The following is a 17,491-nucleotide window of genomic DNA, read 5'->3' as shown; positions in this document are numbered from 1 at the left end:
ACAAGTCATGCTTTACAACAATATATACTATATCAGTTTTGAAAATGACTTTTTAGCCACACTATTAACTGAGAACGTATCATCCTATATTTACAGTTGAAGTCAGAAGTTTACATACACTTAGGTTGTCTTTTTGTTTTTCAATCACTCCACACATTTCTTGTTAACTACAGTTTTGGCAAGTCGGTTAGGACATCTACTTTGTGCATGACACAAGTAATTTTTCCAACAATTGTTTACAGACAGATTATTCCAGTGGGTCAGAAGTTTACGTACACTAAGTTGACTGTGCCTTTAAACAGCTTGGAAAATTCCCGAAAATGATGTCATGACTTTAGAAGCATCTGATAGGCTAATTGACATAAGTTGAGTCAATTGAAGGTGTACCTGTGGATGTACCTCAAGGCCTACCTTCAGACTCAGTGCCTCTTTGCTTGACATCATGGGAAAATCAAAAGAAATCAGCCAAGACCTCAGAAAAAAATTGTTGGCCTCCACAAGTCTGGTTCATCCTTGGGAGCAATTTCCAAATGCCTGAAGGTACCACGTTCATCTGTACAAACAATAGTACGCAAGTATAAACACCATGGACCACGCAGCCGTCATACCGCTCAGGAAGGAGACGTGTTCTGTCTCCAAGAGATGAACGTGCTTTGGTGCGAAAAGTGCATATCAATCCCAGAACAGCAAAGGACCTTGTGAAGATGCTGGAGGAAACAGGTACAAAAGTATCTATATCCACAGTAAAACGAGTCCTATATCGACATAACCCGAAAGGCTGCACAGCAAGGAAGAAGCCACTGCTCCAAAACCGCCATAAAAAATCCAGGCTACAGTTTGCAACTGCACATGGGGACAAAGATCGTACTTTTTGGAGAAATGTCCTCTGGTCTGATGAAACAAAAATAGAACTGTTTGGCCATAATGACCATCATTATGTTTGGAGGAAAAAGAGGGAGGCTTGCAAGCCGAAGAACACCATCCCAACCGTGAAGCATGGGGGTGGCATGTTGTAGGGGTGCTTTGCTGCAGGAGGGACTGGTGCACTTCACAAAATAGATGGCATCATGAGGGAAGAAAATTACAGGGAAATATTGAAGCAACATCTCAAGACATCAGTCAGGAAGCTAAAGCTTGGTTGAAAATGGGTTTTCCAAATGGACAATGACCCCAAGCATACTTCCAAAGTTGTGGCAAAATGGCTTAAGGACAACAAAGGCAAGGTATTGGAGTGGCCATCACAAAGCCCTGTACTCAATCCTATAGAACATCTGTGGGCAGAACTGAAAAAGCGTGTGGAAGCAAGGAGGCCTACAAACCTGACTCAGTTACACCAGCTCTGTCAGGAGGAATGGGACAAATTTTACCCAACTTATTGTGGGAAGCTTGTGGAAGGCTACCCAAAATGTTTGACCCAAGTTAAACAATTTAAAGGCAATGCTACCAAATACTAATTGAGTGTATGTAAACTGCTGACCCACTGGGAATGTGATGAAATAAATAAAATCTGAAATAAATAATTCTCTCTACTATTATTCTGATATTTCACGTTCTTAAAATAAAGTGGTGATCCTAACTGACCTAAGACAGGGACTTTTTACAAGGATTAAATGTCAGGAATTGTGAAAAACTGAGTTTAAATGTATTTGGCTGATGTGAATGTAAACTTCCGACTTCAACTGTATATCGCCAGTGAACAATAAATAACATTGTAATTCTGGATACCTTGAAGTGCCTGTAACTGGGTCAATGTGAAAGAATAGAGTAAGACAGTCTTCATTGATAGTCAGAATATGTTTAATAAAAATAATTAAACTTCAATTCCCTCTATATAACTTCATAGAAAGTAATCCAATAAATTACAAATTACTTTTTAAGATGCTTGTCCTCCCCACTACATAACGTATTATTCAACTACACAGACCACAACTTGTCCTCCCCACTACATAACGTATTATTCAACTACACAGACCACAACTTGTCCTCCCCACTACATAACGTATTATTCAACTACACAGACCACAACTTGTCCTCCCCACTACATAACGTATTATTCAACTACACAGACCACAACTTGTTCTCCCCACTACATAACGTATTATTCAACTACACAGACCACAACTTGTCCTCCCCACTACATAACGTATTATTCAACTACACAGACCACAACTTGTCCTCCCCACTACATAACGTATTATTCGACTACACAGACCACAACTTGTCCTCCCCACTACATAACGTATTATTCAACTACACAGACCACAACTTGTCCTCCCCACTACATAACGTATTATTCGACTACACAGACCACAACTTGCAAATTTTGCAACTGTCCAAGAAACAACCAAACAAAAACCAGAACAGACTTATTGACTTTAGGATAATATCAAGCTTGAAACAAAAAATACAATGCCAATAATCTATTTTCGTCATTTCAGCAACTACTTTACCCAAAAAGAAATTTCTAATTAACGTGTAGTAGTGTGTGTTTTATTAGTCTCTGTCTGTTGCATATTGGTCATTTCATTGTGCCAGTGAGGCGAGTCTATGACTGCTTCTAATCAGTCAGTTCAGCACTGTAGATGTATGTGACATAGTGAGACCTAAAACAAACTACCAGAAATATCTAATCATAATACATAATAAAAAAAAATATATATTGTTCCATCTTTAGTCAAATACAGCTCTCCCCTCAGTACTAACATTTCAACTTAAACAGAGCTATCGGTCTGCCTATAGCAAATTAAGCAGGCGTCTTGTCACACTAGTAGGAATGAATCCTTGTCTGCCTGTTGGGTCTGAAAATAAAGCCTGCTAAAACAATCATATTTGGGTCAATATTGTAACCTGGAAGCAGCAAAGGCTGGGCTTCTGCCTAAGGGCACTGGTCGTTTTAGGGATCGACTAGGTATGAAGTGGAACAAAATGACAGTTGAAGGTTGTTCTATTGAATTCACTAGGCTTGTGAGACCTAGTGGTCGGAACCAGCCCAAACTAAAGTGGCAAACTGACAATGTTAAATCTATTTAGGTTGACTTTCAGGAAGAGAAACAACCTGGCTGTCTCTGAGTTTACACACAGAAACCATGGTAAAGGACATCATAGGTGAATGGGGAAAACAAAAAAAAAGTAAATGTTATTTCAGTGAGTGGAGGGTCTTCATCAGTCTTGGTTTAGACAACAGGGCAGGGCTGTCTGTCTGGTGGGCTTGTATACGTTGATGAATGGGTTCAATATAGGCTCAGTGAACAGCTACATGCAGGCTGAAAGAGACTACATGAATGTCTCTACCACAGATGTAACCTGTTGTGACGTTTTATTGTCACCATGTAAAATAAAACGTCCCATTCCTCTTCAATATCATTTCCAAATGTGTGCCTGCCTAGCAGTCCAATGTGTACCGACAGTTCACCTACACGGTGCTGTATCAATCCGGAAAGCACTGTTCCACTAAACATAATTACAACAGGTACTTAGGGTATACTGAATTCCAGTCAGTGTCTCCCTTGGTTACCACGAGGATGAGCACAGATGAGCCATGTCATATGGTAATGAATAAATACACCGCCATTGGGCCATAGAAAATAAGGAACATAAAACATCTATCTATTAAATCACATCAGATACTGACTGGAAGTTGAGTGAGAAAGTGAGGGTGTGAAATACACAGAGGTACAGCGAGCGTAAGGACACTTCTACATCTATCAGTCTGTCTGCAGATCAAGTCATCAGTAAGACATATGGAGAAATTAACTAGCCTGGTGAAACTAGACTGAACAATGTGTTTAGTGATGAAACAGCATATCAGTTTGGATTCCAGGCTAGAAATTAACACTTAAAAGCCTCCAATTCCCATGAAACAGAGAGATCATAGTCAGCAAAGCAGCTCAGTTCTAAAGGAAGGTCTGGATATTCAGTCTTACTCAAGCCTAAACTTAACCTACCATAGCCAACCCAATACTATTCAGAATCACTGCAATCGATGTATAAACTATGCTTTTCTACAGTCAATTAAGAAAATAATTTTGATGACTCAGTAATCTACAATTATATCAGAGACAATACAAACCCCTGTGGTCCCTCAATAGACATACGGTGTAGCTACTTCATTACTAGTTTATGATAGCAAGGTAATTCAACACAACAGGGACACACTGTGTTCAGAATGGAAGACTACAGACATCACCCACAGTCAGAGCTCATTGGAGATTCTTCAGCTCACTCGATAGCAGAAGGCGGCACTAAGAGTAGAACACAGATACTGATGGGCTTTTAAAGTATTAAAGATGACTCAGGGGGTGTTGATTATACGATGTCGACTATACCAGCAGTCACTGTTTATGTGACTTCATTTTTGGTTGTAGATCCCAATGCTCTATCCTCCCCAATACACACCACCATACACAATGGCCCGATTGATGCTGCACCGCATGGGACACAATCAGTACAGGGCCTGAAGAACACACTGACTCAGCCAAAATGTAAAGAAACGCCCATGCAAACAAACACACACAGCCAGAACACAGTGAGTGGTAGTCTCTCTCGCAGACTCAAGGCGTTGGAAGAGACTAAGCGAGTGGAAGCTCTCAAGAGTATGCCATGAAGAACACACATTCCAGCGGGGACGAGTGAGCCAACCTTGCCAATACACACACAACAGGATGTATTTTCAGTGAACTCAATCCCTTCTATACTCCGCTGAGGTAACGATGCAGTCAAAAACACCGGGGTGGAATTGTGTCTTTTCTGTCCCAGCGAGAGCAGCATTTGGCGCAGCCTGTCAGTTTGCTGTCCTTTCAGTCCTCAGGGGAGAAGACCCAACTGGTTATGTGCTAGCGAGTGTAATATGGGAAACTAAAGAACCATGTGTGTTGGTTGTGCGAGACAGGCAGGGGAGACTACATTCCAAAATGCACACTAGCATACTACTTAGAATGAATGTCCAATACATTTCTTCATTGAAATAACTGTGTTAGTGTGGACATTGGAACAGAGACTGAACACCTCTCCCTTGTGTGAGAAACATGGCTGATGAGGGATCTACAGCTTCAGTCACATTCATTAGCTGCCCGAGTTATTGCTGACTTTTCCAAACGTATGATCCGCAAAGTATACTGTAAGTGTCAAGAAGAAAACCTGTAACAGTACTTACAAAGGAAAGCTAAATATTCAGGGTCTTTTACTCCCACTACAAAATATATTAAGAGTACAGCTCAGCAGAGAGCCTATATTTATTTCCTCTTTTTTAATCAAATTAAATCCCAACATGATAATTACAATAATGCCATTTTGATTTCTTTTTCTCAGTCTGTTGCAATTGTACATCAATGTGTGTAGGCCTAATACAAGTTCACAAAGTTCAGAAATCTACTAAAGTTTGACATGCAAAATGTCTCTCAAAACAAGATTGTACCTTTTTGAACAAACACTGAAAGTTCATTTCAGTTTCTCGTAGGTCATGGTTCCTCTTTTTTCACTTTTGTAGTCTTTATTACACAACATTTTAGTTCGTTTTCTGTATTTACATGAAAATAAATCACAATGTAAGTGCAGGGAAATCCATATATATGTGTAATATATACAGTACTAGTCAAAAGTTTGGACACACCTATTCATTCCAGGGTTTTTCTATATTTTTACTATTTTCTACATTGTAGAATAATAGTGAAGACATCAAAACTATGAAATAACACATATGGAATCATGTAGTAACCAAAAAATTGTTAAACAAATCAAAATATATTTTATATTTGAGATTCTTCAAAGTAGCCACCCTTTGCACACTCTTGGCATTCTGTCAACAACCAGCTTCATAAGGTAGTCACCTGGAATGCATTTCAATTAACAGGTGTGCCTTGTTAAAAGTTAATTTGTGGAATTTTTCTTTCTTAATTCGTTCGAGCCAAACAGTTGTGTTGTGACATTGTAGGGGTGGAACAGCTCAAATGAGCAAAGAGAAATGACAGTCCATCATTACTCTAAGACATGAAGGTCAGTCAATATGGACATTTTCAAGAACTTTGAAAGTTTCTTTAAGTGCAGTGGCAAAAACCATTAAGCAATATGAGGAAATCTGTCCTTTGGTCTGATGAGATAATCTCTGCATGTGTGGTTCCCACCGTGAAGCATGGAGGAGGTGGTGTGATGGTATGGGGGTGCTTTGCTGGTGACACTGTCTGTGTTTTATTTAGAATTCAAGGCATACTTAACCAGCATGGCTACCACAGCATTCTGCAGCGATCCTCTATCACATCTGGTTTGCGCTGAGTGGGACTATTATTTGTTTTTCAACAGGACCATGACCCAAAATACACCTCCTGGCTGTGTATGGGTTATTTGACCAAGGAGAGTGATGGAGTGCTGCATCAGATGACCTGGCCTCCACAACCACCCGACCTCAACCCAATTGAGATGGTTTGGGATGAGTTGGACCACAGAGTGAAGGAAAAGCAGCCAACAACTCCTTCAAGACTGTTGGAAAAGCATTCCAGGAGAAGCTGGTTGAGAGAATGCCAAGAGTGTGCAAAGCTGTCATCAAGGCAATTTTTTGGTTACTACATGATTCCCTATGTGTTATTTCATAGGTTTGATGTCTTCACTATTATTCTACAATGCAGAAAATAGTAAAAATAAAGAAAAACCCTTGAATGAGTAGGTGTGTCCAAACTTTTGGCTGGTACTGTATGTGTGTACATTTCTAATAGATACATAAATATATTTATATATTCATTAGGCTCAGTCTTCATCGCTGGAGTCTGATGACCCATCAGATGATGAAGAAGAGCTCCCAGACTCAGATGAAGAAGATGAATCCGCCTTCCCCGAGCCTTCTGGACCACTGTTCTCCTCCTTGTGTTCCCCTGACTCCTCCCTCTTGTCACCAAGACTCTCCTCTTCCTGACACTCTGGTGTTCTCCTTGGCGACAGAGGTTTTGAGGGGTCGGTCTTAGAGGTCTTAGTGGGCTTGTGGGGTTTGTGGTCACTGTTTGAGTCACTGTGTGGTGGCTGTGTGGTGGACACAGGAAGGTTAAGGCCTGGAGTGAGAAGCATCCCTGGGTAAAGCATACTGGAGAGTAACAAGGGGTTAAGAGACAGAGGGTGACTGGAGGCTGCCTGGGCAACAGAAGCACTTAGTGGGGTGGTGTTGGAGGTGGTGGCAGAGGAACTGGAGGGGGAATGGACACTGGGGATGTGGCCGTCCCCGTCCCTGCTTTGACCTTCTGTCCTTTCACCTTTGGTGTCCGAGGTGTGGGAGAGGCCGTGGGAGTGGGAGGAGGGGGCTTTGGAGGAGGCAGACGAGGGCTCCCCTCCTCCTCCTTCTCTGCTACCCTTCTTCCTCTTCCTCTGCTCAGCTCCACCCGTGGTGTCCTGTGGGGGCTTCCCCAGCAGACCCCCCATGCTAAGGAGGTTGGGAAGCCCAGCCATGCCAGAGAGCATCATGGGAAACATGGCGGCCAGGTTGTTAGCATCAGTGGGCAGGCCCATGAGGCCGGCAGTGAGCTGCAGTGACTGGAGACTTTGGAGATTCTGCTGGAAGGCCTGTAGACTAGATAGATCCATGCCAGAGAGGAGGCCGTTGGCCAGCAGGGGGTTGAGGCCCAGGGATGGGGCCCCCTGGTTGGCTGTAGCTGCAGCCTTGGCCAGGGCGCTCTTGGGCCTCCGTCCACGCCGACTCACCTCCTCTGGTACAATGGGTCCTGTCAGGATCCGGTCAAACATGCTCTCTGGGAGGTAGCCCTGAAGGACAGACAGGGTTAGCACTCTAATCAACAACTTCATTAGATAACTACAGTTAGAAACTGGGTAGTTCCGGCCCCGAATGCTGATTGGCAGACACCCGTGGTATGTCATACCACGGGTATGACAAAACATTTCTTTCTACTGCTCTAATTACGTTGGTAACCGGTTTATAATAGCAATAAGGCACCTCAGGGGTTTGTGGTATACGGCAAACCATATTGCGTTGTGCATAAGAACAGCCCTTAGCCGTGGTTTATCGGCCATATACCACAGCCCCTCGGGGCTTATTGCTTAACTAAACCACAGTTACTGCACTGACAACTAGCCAAGCTAGATACATGTAGTTCTATTATTACTCTTTTATACACGTCAAGTAGACTTGTGGGGTGTTCTACAGCATATGAAGGAGGTAAAGGCTATCAGACTTACCGACTGCTTGACGACGTCGGCCCACTCTGGTGGAACCCCGTACTCTGGGTTCTCCTGAAGAAACCGACACAGGTCCTTTAGAGGGGGGGCGAAGGCCCCACCAACCTGGGGAGAGGACAGGAGGACAACATGAGACAAAGTAGAAGTTGTACAATGCACGCACGCACGCACGCACGCACGCACGCACGCACGCACGCACGCACGCACGCACGCACGCACGCACGCACGCACGCACGCACGCACACACGCACACACACACACACACACACACACACACACACACACACACACACACACACACACACACACACACACACACACACACACACACACACGCACACACGCACAAGTCTACTGCTGCCTCACCTTGCGTGCATTTCTCCTGTTGATGATCTGGACCCTCTCCTCTCCTGTCAGACTGTTGACATCGATCTTGTTGGGGTTTCTGCAGCGATGCCTCTTCTGCTTGGGTCTACCATCCTGCTGGAACTGCTCCAGCTGCCTCTTATTCACTCCCTGAGGAGGAGATGGGAGGGTCAGGGATACAGAGGTTCAACTACAGGACTACATACAAAACAATATCTACTGTCAATGAAAATCATGGTTGAGGTCAATTGCATTTTGATTCAAATTGCAAATGGAATTTCTGTTAATGTCATGAACTGACTGAATGGAAATGCCCGTAACCCTGACGGATGTCTATTGTAGTTGTACAGTATATTCACAGCCCTTAATAAACCCTGGGTTAGGGATAGAGGAATGGAGAATCAGAGGGTGAGGAAGAGGAAGGGAGGGACTCACAGGGATGAAGGCCCCTGTGTCGGCCACAAAGCCTGGGTGTTCTTTTAGCCACAGCTCCAGCTCCCTCCTCCTGGGGGCATCGTCTCCGGCCAGACGGGTCCCATCTTTCAGATTGATGACAGAGACCCTGCTCTCTGTGTCCATAGGGCCCTGGCCCCCTAGGGGGTTACCCTGCCCTGAGGCAATAGACAGCCCAGTGCCAGCCTGACCCATACCACCCCACGCCGGGGGCACCTGGAGATGCAGGGTAGACATCATCCCATCAGTGAATATCAAGTGGCTAGTGTTTGTATAGGCATGCTAGCATACCCCTCATACGGCCTCCTATACTTCAGTACACACAGTAAATCCTATATTTTATTTTCAATTGCTAGGTAAATACATTTAGGCATACTCTTCAAACTTTAAATATCTCTTAAAACCATGCAATCACATGTAGCTTCTCAGTACCCAGTGTTTAAGGACTAAATGTTGAAGGACCTAAGATAGCAAGATAGGAGTGAGATGATTGACAGGGAAGACGTAGAGCCCCAAAGAGAAGAGAGAAAAGTACATTAAGATCTTACGCTTTCAGGCACGGCTGGTCCTCTGTTCCTGTTCATAAAGAGCAGGTCCATCCCCTCCACATTCTTCCTCCTTCCTCTCCTCCTCTTCACCACCGGCTGGCCATCCATACCTCCGTTCAGCTTCATCTGACCCGCCAGACCTGTAGAGGCTGGAAACACACAAACAACGTGTCCCTGATTAAAACAGAAGACTAAAGCAGTACACACCATCACAATCATGAATGTACAACATATGGGGAAATGTATCTTTGCTGCCATCTAGTGATACCAAATAAAAAGCACACAGTTTAGCTTTGAGATTTCTCATGAAGGGTATCAGGTATGAACTTTCAATTGTATAAACTAACAATACATTGCTGTAAAAACAGGACTTTGTGGTCAGCCCTAGGCTGTATGTACCCTGTGGGAAGCTGGCAGCCTGGGGCTTGGTGAAGTCAGCCAGACTGGTGTCTGAGGCACTCTGGAGCTCATGGAGCCTTGTAAGGTACTGCTGCTGGCTCAGGTGCCCCTCAGGCTCCAGGGGCCTCTTCAGGGGCTGGCCGGGCCCCTGCTTCTGGAAGGTCAGCTTCAAACCCCCCTCCTGCTGCAGAGAGAGAGACTGTCAGTCAATTACACAGAAACACGAGGTCACACTGTCTGATGGCATTGGAGCCCCTTCTACAGAAAAAAAACAAACCAAAACATAACAGAAAAAGGGAGGTGGTCTAAGTGCTTGTTTTGATTTTCACTGCATTGGCACAATACTTTGTTGGCTTGTAAGGCTTCGCTCTAAGAGCATTCTGTATTTTTGGAAGTTGGAAGTAGGGATAGTTATGGGTAGGGACACAGCATATACTGTAGCAACTAGAAGCATATAGGGGAAGTTGTCTATGCAATGTCAGGAGTTTACTGAAGGACTATGTCACAGGGAAGGCTGCAGCTTTCAGCATATTCCTTATTAAGGTCAAGATTCCAGCCAAACCGGTCAGGAAAGCCCCAGCAACCCTGTAGCAGCAGTCAGTGGCCATTTTATTGAATATTTGACACAAATGCTCCTCCCTCTGTTGCTATGGCAATGTAGGCTCATAGCTAGCTACTGTAGTATTAAAGCAAGCAGGAAGCAGGCCTGCATGGTTAATTGCCCAGCTGCTACCAGCCCCATTAGAGACAGAACACCCACAGTACTAGAGCCCCATCACAATCCCCCACAATAGCGAGCCAGCCCCATCTCAATCAGATCAACCCTCTCAAACCCCAGTGTCTCTCCACACTAAGCTTCTTATTAGCTTCCCATCCATGAATGACTGATTTATGTAAAAATGTAATTACAGCCCAGATCCCAATCCACATAGAGTGGGTAGAAATTAAAGAGGGTATTACTATTAAACAAATCAGTATTGTAGGCAGCAGCCAAAACAACAAAATCAAAATCCCCAACAAAACATGCTGAAACACCACAATTAGGCTTTGGAGTGGTGTGGGGTCCTACGAGAGGGGAGTAACGGAAATCAACATACTTCATTCATTTTCACTGAGAACTCCTTTTCTCCTGCAACATGCTTCTTCACCTTTGAACCCTGAGGGGAGGCAGAGGGGTCCTCTGAGGCCGAGGCGGAAGCTGAGCAGAGGTTGCTGCTGTTGTTGGCCGCAGCTGCATTGTCCAGCAGCTTGGTGGTGTAGAAGGAGGCTACGGCCCCTCCTGCCTCGTACGACCGCCGGGCCCCCGGCCACTTCCCCTTCAGCACTGCTTGGCAGATACTGTCCAGACGGTTGATCATCACACGGTCCTACAGGGGGACAGGGGACATTATAAAACAAGTTGTTTGGATCCTGGATGCTGATTGGCTTTTGCCCGGACTATATCGTCTGGTGGAAGGATGAAATAAAACTGGATTATCGTGAACAGCACCCTCCTAAGTGCTGTTTCAACATGGTTGGGATTCTCAGGAAACTAACTCAGGCTAGAACTGAAACACAAAGAGGTGTGGTGTGTGTTTGGTGTGTGTGTTTACCTTGGGCCAGTAGGATGCAGCCAGCATGTATCCTCCCTGGAAGGGGTGGTGGTGTGAGTTGTTGCTGCCGTTCTCTGTCACGTGACTGTCCTGCATCTCATCCTGAGTGGTGCTGAGAGATGCCACACTGTCTTCGTCAAATCCCTTCACGATGGCCACTGTCGGGACTGGAAGAACATGCAATATAACTCTACTTTAGAAAACCTCAAAACATACAACACAACTTCAGACAGCCTAACTACCTTGGCAAAATTACAACATTGATTGCCTCAACGGTACTGTAAAAGTCTTTCACTGCAAGAACCAAAAGAATAATAGCAGCACTCACCCTTGGTCTTTCCTTCCTCTCCCTCACTCTCACTGTCAACAGAGGAAGATGAAGATGAGGAAGAGGAAGATGAGGAGCCTGATGAGCAGGATGAAGATGAAGAGGAGCTGGATCCGGAGCGTGAGGAGGAAGAGGACGACGATGACGATGATGAAGAAGATCGTGATGAAGAGCTGGAGGAGGAGCCGTCCGAGTCGGAGTCTGACGCTGCAGAGGCGGCTCGTCTGGCCTCTCTTCGACTTCTTTTACTGGCTTTCTTCTCTTTCCTGGCGGCTGAGTTGGGTGTGAGTGGCTTGGTCCGTGCCGCCACCATGTGGCTCTCGTTCTCTCCTTTCACCACCCCCAGGTCAGGCTTCTCCTCTATCCCTGTAGGAGTGAGAGGGGCAGGCTGGGGACTCCACCTCTCCCCCTCCACCTGACCCCCTCTCTCCATGCGCTCCTCCCCCTCCGAGAGAGGTTCTTCTTTGGGCACTGCCCCCAGGATGTCATCCCTCTCCCTCTGGGCTGGGGCAGGCACAGGGCACTCTGCCAAGGCTGGGTCTCTACTAGCCTGGTACTGGGGGTTCAGGAGCGGAGTAGGGGTCTGGGATGGCTGTTGGACTCCTTTATTCTGGCTGTAGTTGCGCTGGGCAGCCATGAAGCAGAGCTCTGGGTCTCGGAGGATGTGGTAGTCTGTGCGGCTGACGCCGTGCTTGGCGGCCCCGATTAGGAGATCTCGGTCGTGGGTACCGGTCTCCCACCACACGGGCAGGTCCGAGCCCAGCTGGCACAGGGGCAGGCGCTCATAGAGCGAGGGGTGGCGCAGGACCTGTTCCCTGACCTGGCGTAGCAGCTCTACTCTGTAGAGGGTACGAGATGCACGCTCCTCTGTGATGGGCTGAATGGACAGAGAGGGGTCCACCGCTGTGTCTAGAGAGAGGGAGAGAGAGAATAAGGTTGTCCTGCATAATTCATACATCTGTGAACTCATTCCACTCGCTGTTTAACTTTCCATTGATCGTTAACCTTATCACTTGCTTGTTTCCCCAGCATTTCCTGAAATCATTAACCTTGACATACTGTAGCACATTATCAGCAGGTATTATTAGTAAGCACACAACTCCTCTAATAAACAACACAGTATACAGCTTATAAGTATATTGACTTCCACACCCTTTCTACAGGTGGCACAGCACAGATGAACAGTATCTCTCTCACCTCCTTCTCTGGGTGGCAGGCGACACACTCTCCTGCACATGGCAGTGAAGGCCCACAGGTACTTCTGCAGACTCTCGTCTGTCTTCTTGTGCAGCCGAGCCATGGCTCTGAACTTGGTCCAGTCGAAACGGCCCAGGTCTGGGTCAAACACCACACCAAAGGTAGACACCACACGGTAGAAATCAGCTTCCTCTCGCCTCGTCCATCTGGGGAGAGAGAAACAGAGAGAAAGAAAAATAGGCGTAGAGATAGAGATATACACAGAGAGAGGGAGGAGAGAAAGCAGAAGAGAGAAGGAGACAGTGGTATAAGTTATAGACCGTGGCTAATTTTAAGTTTCTGTCCAGGCCTTGCAGCTTCACTCACCTCTGCTGGCGTTCTATCTTGGCGGCCATCTTTGGGTTGATAGTGTCGTTGAGGGTGGGTGGCAGGGGGCACAGTGAGGGCGTGACCTGGGTGGTGTGCTGTGTCTGGGTCTGGTGGATGTGGAGGATCTGTCTGGACTTGGTGTAGCGCTGAGAGGCTGTGATCAGACGTCTCAATCTGGCTGTTAGTACTGAGGAGGAGGGCCAGTAGGCTGCATCTCCTCCTCCACCTAACCCCTCCATCATCACTGGAACACCCTCTGCAGAGCACACACACAACACACACATTGTTTAACCAGGGAGAACGCTTTTTAAGTTGTTTTATAGTAGTGGAAGAAGTTGTAGTAGTTTCAGCAGTAGTAGCACTAGTAGTAGTGACTGTTTGTAATAGTAGTGACTGGTGCTAGTAGCAGTAGTAGTAGTTGTTGTAATAGTAGTGACTGGTAGTAGTAGTACTGGTGGTGACTGGTAGTAGTAGTAGTAGTAGTAGCAGTAGCAGTGACTGGTAGTAGTAGTACTGGTGGTGACTGGTAGTAGTAGTAGTAGTAGTAGCAGTAGCAGTAACAGTGACTGGCAGTAGTAGTACTGGTGGTGACTGGTAGTAGTAGTAGCAGTAGCAGTGATTGGTAGTAGTAGTACTGGTGGTGACTGGTAGTAGTAGTAGTAGTAGTAGTAGTAGTAGTAGTAGCAGTAGCAGTGACTGGTAGTAGTAGTAGTAGTAGTATTAGTAGTAGTGGTGACTGGTAGTAGTAGTAGTAGCAGTGACTGGTAGTAGTAGTAGTAGCGGTAGCAGTGACTGGTAGTAGTAGTAGCGGTAGCAGCGACTGGTAGTAGTAGTAGTGCCTTGTAGTAGCAGTATTTGTAATAGTAGTAGTGACTGGTAGTAGTGACTTGTAGTAGATATTGTAATATGATGTGTATTGGTTGTGATAGTACAAAAGCTGAGTAGAAAGAGACTGAATAGAAAGATGTAACTGACCTCCAGGGTTGTCTGTGACAACCAGGTCTCCAGGAGAGGAGGCGTCATCCTATGGAGGAGAGAAGTGTGTGTTCAAACACTGGACACAGTACTGGACACAATAACACTCAAAACAACCTGTATTGTCTAGTCTCTACAGGGCAGAGAATACACATGCCAGTCAGTGTGTACAGCAGCCTTATCTGTTGCTGTGCTGGCTCTGTTCTGCCCCCCTTCGTTGTGGCCTCACCTCCATATCATCCTTCAGCAAGGCTGGGGCAGGCTTGTATTCTGGGTCATCCACGTCCCTGCAAACACAGATAACAACCGTCAGTCAGTCAGCCAGCCAGTTATTCAGTCAGTCAGCAAGGGCCACACAAGGTAACAAACAGGGGAACTTGCAGGCAGCTCCTAACAGCTCTGAACTAAACACGGACTCAGATTCACTTCAGAAAAGGTTTTTACAATAATATCAGTTTCTAGTTTCTTTCTTTTCTATCATAGCTTTATGACTGGTTATAAAAAGTGTTACAACAACTGAAACTTTTTAAGTGTGTCATTGTGTGTCTAAGCCCTGTCTGACTCAGTGGAGGAGACCGACAAGCTAACTAGCTGACTCAGTCAATCAGTCAGTCAGCCATGATGTGTAATGTTACCTACCCATCCATGAAGTCATTGGCTCTCTGTTCAGCAGCGATGGCCTTCTCGTCTGGCCGGCCCACTCGCTCTAGGAAGCAGAAGGCAGGGTCTGCACGCACCGTGTTGTACTTCTCATAACCTGTATGAGTGGACCACAGTGGAGAGGTAAACAAACAGAGGTTAGAACTTGGAAACTTGAAGAGATAAAAAACAAACATACAGATGGCCACTTTCCCCCAAAGGTGAGTGTGACAGCTGTCATCCAGTGTAAACTACATCCCCATGGAAGAACATGAAAACACCTACAGTACATTTTCCACATGACACTAACTCAGAATTGTACATACTATACCGTATCTGATTAATTCCCCCTGACCCGTTTTCACTCTCTACATTTGTCTAGGCTCTGTTCCTATATCCATTCTAGTAAACCCACTTAGAATACATGCCCAATACATGACTTTATGCTAAGTGTTATGTTAGTATCGTAGCCCTAGTATCACACATTCCTAGTTGTCTCAGGCCTGTGGGTCAGTTAGTACATCCCTGGTCCCCGTTGTCGACTCACCGTGCTTGTAGACCCCCAACAGCAGACACTTGTCAGAGATGTTGTCCCACCACAGGGCTGGTAGCTCAGAGCTGTCGGGCTCAGGAACCCAGATCTTGATCTCACTGATGAGGAGGAGGGGGTGTGGACAGAACATAACATGTCAGGAGGAACAGGTCTATATATGTATAGCATGGGGGACTCATGGGTACTATGACAGCTGGGTTTCCATTCAGAAATAGATTCTCAGATAAGCAACAGCATGGTACACCCAAAACCATGAGCTCAGATAAGACTTTTAGGTCAGCATCAAGGCTGAAAATGTCTCTGGGGACTAAAAATACTCAACGTTTTTCCTCACCCACTTTTGTATTCCCTCCTCAATAGTATTGGTTCTGAGAAGATGCTGATCCATCTTTAAACAGCAGGTGGAGTGACTAATGACTTTCCCCTGAGTCTGACTAGCTGTGCCCTCCTTTATACATGGACTTCCCTTCCCTGAGTCTGACTAGCTGTGCCCTCCTTTATACATGGACTTTCCTTCCCTGAGTCTGACTAGCTGTGCCCTCCTTTATACATGGACTTCCCTGAGTCTGACTAGCTGTGCCCTCCTTTATACATGGACTTCCCTGAGTCTGACTAGCTGTGCCCACCGTTATACATGGACTTCCCTGAGTCTGACTAGCTGTGCCCTCCGTTATACATGGACTTCCCTGAGTCTGACTAGCTGTACCCTCCTTTATACATGGACTTCCCTGAGTCTGACTAGCTGTGCCCTCCGTTATACATGGACTTCCCTGAGTCTGACTAGCTGTGCCCTCCTTTATACATGGACTTCCCTGAGTCTGACTAGCTGTGCCCTCCGTTATACATGGACTTCCCTGAGTCTGACTAGCTGTGCCCTCCTTTATACATGGACTTCCCTGAGTCTGACTAGCTGTGCCCTCCGTTATACATAGACTTCCCTGAGTCTGACTAGCTGTGCCCTCCGTTATACATGGACTTTCCTTCCCTGAGTCTGACTAGCTGTGCCCTCCGTTATACATGGACTTCCCTGAGTCTGACTAGCTGTGCCCTCCGTTATACATGGACTTTCCTTCCCTGAGTCTGACTAGCTGTGCCCTCCTTTATACATAGACTTCCCTGAGTCTGACTAGCTGTGCCCTCCTTTATACATAGACTTCCCTGAGTCTGACTAGCTGTGCCCTCCTTTATACATGGACTTTCCTTCCCTGAGTCTGACTAGCTGTTCCCTCCGTTATACATGGACTTCCCTGAGTCTGACTAGCTGTGCCCTCCTTTATACATGGACTTTCCTTCCCTGAGTCTGACTAGCTGTGCCCTCCGTTATACATAGACTTTCCTTCCCTGAGTCTGACTAGCTGTGCCCTCCTTTATACATGGACTTTCCTTCCCTGAGTCTGACTAGCTGTGCCCTCCTTTATACATGGACTTTCCTTCCCCGAGTCTGACTAGCTGTGCCCTCCGTTATACATGGACTTCCCTGAGTCTGACTAGCTGTGCCCTCCGTTATACATGGACTTTCCTTCCCTGAGTCTGACTAGCTGTGCCCTCCGTTATACATGGACTTTCCTTCCCTGAGTCTGACTAGCTGTGCCCTCCGTTATACATGGACTTTCCTTCCCTGAGTCTGACTAGCTGTGCCCTCCTTTATACATGGACTTTCCTTCCCTGAGTCTGACTAGCTGTGCCCTCCTTTATACATGGACTTCCCTGAGTCTGACTAGCTGTGCCCTCCTTTATACATGGACTTTCCTTCCCTGAGTCTGACTAGCTGTGCCCTCCGTTATACATGGACTTCCCTGAGTCTGACTAGCTGTTCCCTCCGTTATACATGGACTTTCCTTCCCTGAGTCTGACTAGCTGTGCCCTCCGTTATACATGGACTTCCCTGAGTCTGACTAGCTGT

The 17,491-nt window shown here is 46.0% G+C and overlaps 1 protein-coding gene across 1 annotated transcript in view; it reads right to left on the bottom strand.

Annotated features, from left to right (window-relative positions):
• Positions 1-6,634: 6,634 nt before the first annotated feature.
• Positions 6,635-17,491, bottom strand: part of LOC120025112 (chromodomain-helicase-DNA-binding protein 9-like) — a 144,962-nt gene continuing 134,105 nt past the window's right edge. The window contains exons 26-40 of the mRNA XM_038969548.1: positions 15,583-15,686; positions 15,036-15,153; positions 14,626-14,683; positions 14,397-14,445; positions 13,419-13,677; positions 13,053-13,258; positions 11,856-12,764; positions 11,528-11,694; positions 11,033-11,302; positions 9,936-10,119; positions 9,537-9,685; positions 8,971-9,204; positions 8,536-8,685; positions 8,170-8,274; positions 6,635-7,737 (exon numbers count right to left, since the gene is read on the bottom strand). Of these exons, the coding sequence (XP_038825476.1) occupies positions 6,736-7,737; positions 8,170-8,274; positions 8,536-8,685; positions 8,971-9,204; positions 9,537-9,685; positions 9,936-10,119; positions 11,033-11,302; positions 11,528-11,694; positions 11,856-12,764; positions 13,053-13,258; positions 13,419-13,677; positions 14,397-14,445; positions 14,626-14,683; positions 15,036-15,153; positions 15,583-15,686 (3,964 nt within the window). The 3' untranslated portion in view covers positions 6,635-6,735. The remainder of the gene's footprint in view (positions 7,738-8,169; positions 8,275-8,535; positions 8,686-8,970; positions 9,205-9,536; positions 9,686-9,935; positions 10,120-11,032; positions 11,303-11,527; positions 11,695-11,855; positions 12,765-13,052; positions 13,259-13,418; positions 13,678-14,396; positions 14,446-14,625; positions 14,684-15,035; positions 15,154-15,582; positions 15,687-17,491) is intronic.

Source organism: Salvelinus namaycush, chromosome 30 (assembly GCF_016432855.1).
Source record: "Salvelinus namaycush isolate Seneca chromosome 30, SaNama_1.0, whole genome shotgun sequence".
NCBI classification, from domain to species: domain Eukaryota; kingdom Metazoa; phylum Chordata; class Actinopteri; order Salmoniformes; family Salmonidae; genus Salvelinus; species Salvelinus namaycush.
This window is presented reverse-complemented; position numbering and strand designations above follow the sequence as displayed.